Source organism: Chanos chanos, chromosome 1 (assembly GCF_902362185.1).
Source record: "Chanos chanos chromosome 1, fChaCha1.1, whole genome shotgun sequence".
In the NCBI taxonomy this organism is placed as follows: Eukaryota; Metazoa; Chordata; class Actinopteri; order Gonorynchiformes; family Chanidae; genus Chanos; species Chanos chanos.
The window spans coordinates 61,094,309-61,102,388 of record NC_044495.1 but is presented as its reverse complement, the minus strand read 5'-3'; the positions used below and the strand labels follow the sequence as shown (position 1 = coordinate 61,102,388).

Below are 8,080 nucleotides of genomic sequence, written 5' to 3'. Positions count from 1 at the left end.
TTCTATTGGAGGAGCAATAGAGCCGTAGACCACAGAATATAATGAGAAACGGTTCTGGAATCAACCAGTGCACCAACTGTCTGTGTGGTGTTTTAAGAGAAATATTCTGCTCTAGAGAACACGTTCAGGATATGTTGAATCAGTGACTAGCCTGTTAAAGCGTAACTTTGACTTGACTTGTGAGACACATAAGCCCAGGACACTGAAGTGGCTGAGGGTGACAGAATGGCCTTGGACACCTTTAACGGCCATCTTGCCTTACAGCTCTCCCCGAAGAAGACCTGGGAAGGCTTCATCGGGGGATTTTTCTCCACGGTCGTCTTCGGGTTCATTGTAAGTCCACCGGTATTCCTCCCAGTATCTCTACCCTTCCAGTACAACTGGGAATAGCCGAACACCACCCTCACCATTACACAGCAGCACTCTCACCTTTACACAACACCACTCTCACCTTTACACAACACCACCCTCACCTTTACACACCACTCTCACCTTTACACAACATCACCTTCACCTTTACACAACACCACCTTCACCTTTATACAACACCACCCTCACCATTACACAACACCATCCTCACCTTCACACAACACTACCCTCACCTTTACACAACACCACCCTCACCTTTACACATCACTCTCACCTTTACACAACACCACTCTCACCTTTACACAACACTCTCACCTTTACACAACACTCTCACCTTTACACAACACCACCCTCACCTTTACACAACACCATCCTCACCTTTACACAACACCACCCTTATCTTTACACAACACCATCCTCACCTTTATACAACACCACCCTCACCATTACACAACACCATCCTCACCTTCACACAACAGCACTCTCACCTTTACACAACACCACCTTCACCTTTACACAACACCACCTTCACCTTTATACAACACCACCCTCACCATTACACAACACCATCCTCACCTTCACACAACACTACCCTCACCTTTACACAACACCACCCTCACCTTTACACATCACTCTCACCTTTACACAGCACCACTCTCACCTTTATACACCACTCTCACCTTTACACAACACCACTCTCACCTTTACACAACACCACCCTCACCTTTACACAACACCATCCTCACCTTTACACAACACCACCCTTATCTTTACACAACACCATCCTCACCTTTACACAACACCACTCTCACCTTTACACAACACTCTCACCTTTACACCACCCTCACCTTTACACAACACCACCCTCACCTTTACACAACACTCTCACCTTTACACAACACCACCCTCACCTTTACACAACACCACCCTCACCTTTACACAACACCACCCTCACCTTTACGGAACACCACCCTCACCATTACACAACAGCACTCTCACCTTTGCACAACACCACTCTCACCTTTACACAACACCACCCTCACCTTTACACAACACCACCCTCACCTTTACACAGAACTCTCACCTTTATACACCACTCTCACCTTTACGCAACAGCACCCTCACCTTTACGCAACACCACCCTCACCTTTACACAGAACTCTCACCTTTATACACCACTCTCACCTTTACGCAACACCACCCTCACCTTTATATAACACCACCCTCACCCTCACCTTTACACAACTCTCACCTTTACACAACACCACCCTCACCTTTACACAACACCACTCTCACCTTTATACAACACTACCCTCACCTTCACACAACACCCTCACCTTTACACAACACCACCCTCACTTTTACACAACACCACCCTTATCTTTACGTAACACCACTCTCACCTTTACACAACACCACCCTCACCTTTACACAACACCACCCTCACCTTTACACAACACCATCCTCACCTTTACACAACACTCTCACCTTTACACAACACCACCCTCACCTTTACACAACACCATCCTCACCTTTACACAGAACTCTCACCTTTATACACCACTCTCACCTTTACACAACACCACTCTCACCTTTACACAACACCACCCTCACCTTTACGCAACACCACCCTCACCTTTACGCAACACCACCCTCACCTTTACACAGAACTCTCACCTTTATACACCACTCTCACCTTTACGCAACACCACCCTCACCTTTATATAACACCACCCTCACCCTCACCTTTACACAACTCTCACCTTTACACAACACCACCCTCACCTTTACACAACACCACTCTCACCTTTATACAACACTACCCTCACCTTCACACAACACCCTCACCTTTACACAACACCACCCTCACTTTTACACAACACCACCCTTATCTTTACGTAACACCACTCTCACCTTTACACAACAGCTTATATTCTCCTCATGACCAATAAACAATTAACCAGCGGAGTGAAGAACCGATAATGATGATTTCTCCCACTCTTCCCAGTTCGCGTACCTGCTGTCCCAGTACCAGTACTTTGTGTGTCCGGTGGAGTACAACAGTGAGACGAACAGATTCGCCGTGGAGTGTGAGCCGTCCTCTTTGTTCGTCATGCAAGAGTACCGTCTCCCCGCCATGGTCCAGAACGTCATCAGATGGGTAAGAAAACCTCTCACACAGCAGGAGCAGCGCAGGGTGAGATCACTCTCTGAACGCCAGAGGGTTATTGGGTCGGGTCCTGAATAGGGAGCAGAGGAGTCAGTGAGTGACGGCAGAACTGCAGGTGGTCCTGGTGTAGAGCACAGAGCGACCCATGTGACCCAGCATCACTGTGTCCACCCCCCCCCCCCCCCTTCCCTCAAGGAGAATAAAGATGGTATCTCCCATTCACTGCACTCTGCTTTCGATGACAAACAACACGCACTGACTGACCGGTGTGTGATGAACAAAGCAAGGTGGAAGCCAAGCCAATGCTGTTACACTTATCATGCTGTAGTTGGGGTGGGGTGTTTGGGGAGGGGAAGGGGGAGGGGTGCTGTTGTTCTATCAGTGAGTTCAAAAGATTGTGTGTCTTTGGGTTCGAGGAATCAAAGGTGTGATACTGATGTAAATCGTGAATTGTTAACGAGACTTAGATCTTTGATGTGTGTGATTTTCTCACGTAGTGGCCTGTCTCGGGGGCAGGTTTCTCTGTAAATGTTGCTTTTGGATTTATGTTTGTTTATGTCAGTTTACATTCACTGCAGACATGTCACAATTCTGTCTCTATCATTGCTATTATGTCGTTATTATTCACTTTGTGTTGTCTGATGACAGTGACTTTTCCAACTTGTTTACTTGTTTTTATTTACTCTCTGTGTTCTCTCTCTGTCTCGTGTCGGTGGCAGGAGACGGTGAAGCTGTACCCGTTTCAGATCCACAGCATAGCTCTCTCAACGTTCGCTTCTCTGATTGGTCCGTTCGGTGGGTTCTTCGCCAGCGGGTTCAAGAGAGCGTTCAAAATCAAGGTGAGCGAGACACACACCTTAAGCCCACATTCCAGTGTCTGGGAAGTCCGTCATTCCCAGTGAAATCCCCGACTCGTCGAATCTTAATCAAGCTTTAACGTACTCTCCGATTCCGCAGGACTTTGCCGACACCATTCCGGGTCACGGCGGGATCATGGACAGGTTCGACTGTCAGTACCTGATGGCCACGTTTGTGCATGTTTACATCGCTAGCTTTATCAGGTACAGTGACTCCACTGCCTCTCCAGTTCTCCAGGTGCCAGGTGGTAGCTGTAGTGTAGGTGTGATGTATTATCTTGACAGAGGTCCCTCCTTCAGGCACAGAACATACAGATAAGCCTGTTACGCCTTCTCCACTGAGTGAAAGTTGAACAAAGGCTGAAAGAATGGCATTACCGGCCGTTAGGAAAGGTGTTTGTTTTTATTTTTTTTCAGAACTAGATGAATTGCTACTCAGGGTATCTCAGATTTCGGCTTTATTCTCACATAAACTGAAGGACGGCTGGTCTTCCCCTCCTGTTTGGGTTTTATGTTCTTTTTAACAGCAGCCTTTACCCAGAACAGGTCAATGCTTTGTTACAAAGACTGAGAAACGTGTGAGATTCCAGCGTTGGGTGTGCAGTGCAGCTTGTCTCAGATCAGTATATTCCTGGAGAGATAAAGGAAACAGGGTCACAGTTGCTTACTGGGTCCATCACATTCATACAGGAGTCTTACAGGAGGGCGGAGGCAGCACAGCTGTGCGGCTGCTTTCCCAAAGGACAGCAGTCCGTCTTGGTGTTTTTAGCCGTGTGTTTTCCAATCAGGGATTTCAGTTTCCACCTCTGAGACCACTGCGTCTGCCAGTCTGAAGCTGTACAGTTACTCACTGGTTGAGACGAAAACCTGCAGTAATTTTGTGTTCAGCATGTAGAGCTGAAAGCGTTGTTTAACTGTGAATGGGTTTTTTTTGTTTTTGTTTTTGTTTTTTTGTTATTTGTTCCACAGGGGTCCAAACCCCAGCAAAGTGTTACAGCAGCTGCTAGTTCTACAGCCTGAGCAACAGCTTAGCATCTTCAACACGCTGCGTGCCCACCTCCGAGAGAAGGGCATGCTGCCCCCTGCTGTCCCGGAGGCCCAATGACGGAACGCATTCTTCACGCTGCAGAAACGGCCTGGCTCTGTCCTTTCTCTCTCTGTTAACCATTCACCCCCACCCCTGACTGTGAACACACCCCTAAAACCTGTCAAACCTTGATAGCTACTCCCCTCAACAACCCCCCCACCCCCCAATCCTGTTCCAAACCCACAGGCTGACCTCTGACCTTAACACTTTTACCTTTTACAGAGCCATGCATGACTACTCACTGTACTAACAAAACGGTCACTAGGAGGAGCCAAAGGTCTTCCACACAGCCGTGGGGGCACACTCATGTCTTCCACAAACAAACAAACGATCGAGCAAGCAAATGAACAGAGAACCGCATGAGCACATGCTATATGAATGTATAGGACTGTAAATACAGTAAGAGGCGCCCTCCTCTGGCGTGTTGGAGCATTGCACTGATTAGGGAGCTGATTCTAGTGTCATTCATTGACGTGAGATTAGAGGGGTACCTTACTGTTTGTCTGTGGTAACTGTAACCTGGGATTATAGGCTTTGAGATGAGAGGGGTGGAGAGAATTGAAACTGTAATCTTTACAATACAGTGCGTGAAAACAAAACAAACAAACAAAAAAATTACAAAGCATGTTTCTCAAGTCCTGTGATTGAAATTAACCATTTTTTGTTGTTGTTGTTGTTGTTGTTGTTTTTTTTTGTTTTTTCCTCTCTTCAACTTTATTATCAAATGTGTGAGATGTGTAGACTAGCAGTAGCATTGGACTGCATTACTGTATGAAATTCAGACACTGTTAGCACAACCATTGAGTACAGTACACAGACAAACACACACACACACATGCAGTCCGTCTGTACGTATCTTAAAGCGTGTACCGCTGTACATAGGTAGAATATAAATATATAGACATATATATGAATACTATATACATCTTTGAAAGGTGAACTATTAAGAAGTACCCATGTGACTTGTTGAATACTATTCAATTTTTAGAGTTTATGAAAAGATATGCAAACCCCCCCCACACCCGTCTGATTTTCCTAACCTTTGGCATGTACAAAAAGGAAAAAAATCCTTCCCTGGGTTGGAGGTGTTGGTAAGGAAGACTTGAAACTGGTTGTAACTGGTTTGAAATGGTTTTTTATTAGGAAAGCCTTTGGTGACTTGTCTGGCGATCTAAGCTTTGCTGCGATATTCCGGTTAACCAGTGATTTTTCGTTGCACTGTGGAGGGGGTGAGCAATGCGCTCACTTTGCCTGTTCCAAAATAACTTCAGGTGTTTGTTTTTGTGTGTGTGTGTGTGTGTGTTTGTTTTATTTTGATTTGTTTTGTTATTCATCAGACATTATGTCTATGCGTTAGGGCTCTATGCGTGTATGTGGGTTAGAGCATTTTAATTATTAAGTACCTGGATCTGCTCTTAGATCAGTAGCAGTTGTTTGAAACGAAACCATTTCTGTGAGAGAAGTGGATGAAATGTGTGTGTGTATGTGTATATATATATCTCGTTCATTCATCTGTTTTGTCTATGTTGTCAAAGATTATTTGAATCTTAAAAAACAAAGCAAAACAAAAGAATTATGATAGTAATATGAGGTTTGGATTATCACGTTAATCTGATTAGCAGTGATCCTTACCAAACGTGCACCAAAGCATTAGTTCTTATGCTGTATGGAACATTCGTCAATAATAACGTCAAGTCCACCACCCACTATTCTCTGATGAGAGTCAACACAGCTCTGGTTTATGTTTAAGGGGAAATTCGCCCCTGTTGACACACGGACTCATTTTGACATGTGCTTCCTTGTAAACATACAGACATCGCAATTTTTCTGACACCTTCTTAGACCAATATTTATCTCCTTTTTCCGCATTATGATGTTTAAGTTCATCGATGCGCATCTGACCGGCGAAAACGGTTCCATATCCTGTTTCAGAGACCAATGGTTAAAAGGTACTGCTGTGTCCTGCCTCCTGGGAGAAGGAGGGAGAACAGCATGAAGACGATAACACATCACTGATAAACACCCCGTACTTGCACACAGTTAGGCCTTTGCTTTACCCTTTGGACAACTAAAAAATCGTTTATTTGGTGATTCACTACTATTGGAGCCATAGTCGTTAATAAAATGGTAAAACAATGTAGTTTTAAGTGTGTTTTGTAAAAAACAAAAACAAAACTAAAGCGTGTTTTGGTCAAAGTGCGAAATGAAATCAAATTAAATAAAAACCGTAGAATCGCCAGAAATCGTCTGAAGAACAGTCATGAGTTTTGAATTATAATGAGCCTATTGGTCAGAAAAGGGGCGAATTTCCTTTAAAATTGTACAGATGCTTTACCTGGTAATTAACTGAACAGATTAATTGACATAACTTACTCAGTGATCACAGGGAGAGAAAAAATACATTGCCCGGGTTGATGTCATCAACGTAATGCTCTTAGCTTGTGCAGTTAGCGTGTGACAATTTGACAATACTGCCCTGGCACTTTTTCCATTTTATTTTTCCCCGTGAAACTTTCTCTATTATGTAATTGTAATGCCCTTGTAAAATTAACCCTTCAGGTGTACTGGGGGAAATTTGTGGATTTTGGGACCAGCGGGTATACTGTTGAACTTCGCGAGAGGGATCCCGTGGTATTTTGTGCGTCTTGGTCTCTCACCCGATGATGTCATCCATCTGTCCTCCACCCCCCACACTCCTGGTCACCTCTCTGTGATTGGTTGTGGGGTTTTGCGTCTTGTCTGCTATTAGTCTGTTAAAATAGTGGGTTGTTCGCTTTACCTTTAAGATTTCAAAAGCTAGAGGAAAATGCTGCATGTCTGGTATCCTCTCCAAAAAAAAAAAAAAAAACCAACAACAAACAAAAAACACGGCACTGGGTCTCGGCGTGTGTGGCTTAAGAACAAACGTGTTTTAAAGCGATCACATCTGTAATAAAGTTTAGTTTTGAGGGACGTTGCACGGTTTACGTTATTGGGCTACGAAGCTATAGAATCGTAAACTGCCCGGTAGATCAACTTCCAGAGTGTATAGGAGAGTGGTACCACAGTGGGGAAACCTGGGGTCTTTTTTTTTTTTTTCCTTGAATGATTATTTATGACTTTTGTTTGATTTTACAGAATTGTTTTGTAATACGAATTTATTGATTTTAAATGGGCAATATTAAAAAGGGTGGATCAGTAGGACAAAGTAAAGGTAACTTGGGTTGAGCGAGAAAAAGCAAATAGTTATATTATCTAGTAATATATTGCTTTATTATTATTATTATTATTATTATTATTATTATTATTACTGTGATGCTATACTTGGAAGCGAATAAAAGGTTATATTTTTTTTTCTTCACGTCTCGTGTCTAGTAATTTAATCCAATCCATTGAGTACATTTTTCTTCTGTAAGATTCCACAGGCCTAAAGCCTTCTCCTCTATACTGTTGCAAGACTCGGCGCTCCAGCAACATTGATTCATTCGAGCAACACTGATTCATTGATTCACTGATTCATTAGGGTCGCGGGTTGTGCTGGAGCCTATCCCAGCGTTCATTGGGCGAAAGACGGGGAAACACCCTGGACAGTCCATCGCAGGTTCGAGCAACATAAAG

General features: G+C 44.0%; 1 protein-coding gene across 1 annotated transcript in view; it reads left to right on the top strand.

The window, feature by feature from the left end:
• The window catches only part of cds1 (CDP-diacylglycerol synthase (phosphatidate cytidylyltransferase) 1), a 23,453-nt gene extending 18,080 nt beyond the window's left edge, over positions 1-5,373 (top strand). The window contains exons 9-13 of the mRNA XM_030771276.1: positions 265-333; positions 2,378-2,530; positions 3,259-3,378; positions 3,497-3,600; positions 4,366-5,373. Coding sequence (XP_030627136.1) covers positions 265-333; positions 2,378-2,530; positions 3,259-3,378; positions 3,497-3,600; positions 4,366-4,501 — 582 coding nt within the window. The 3' untranslated portion in view covers positions 4,502-5,373. The remainder of the gene's footprint in view (positions 1-264; positions 334-2,377; positions 2,531-3,258; positions 3,379-3,496; positions 3,601-4,365) is intronic.
• The last annotated feature ends 2,707 nt before the right edge of the window (positions 5,374-8,080 follow it).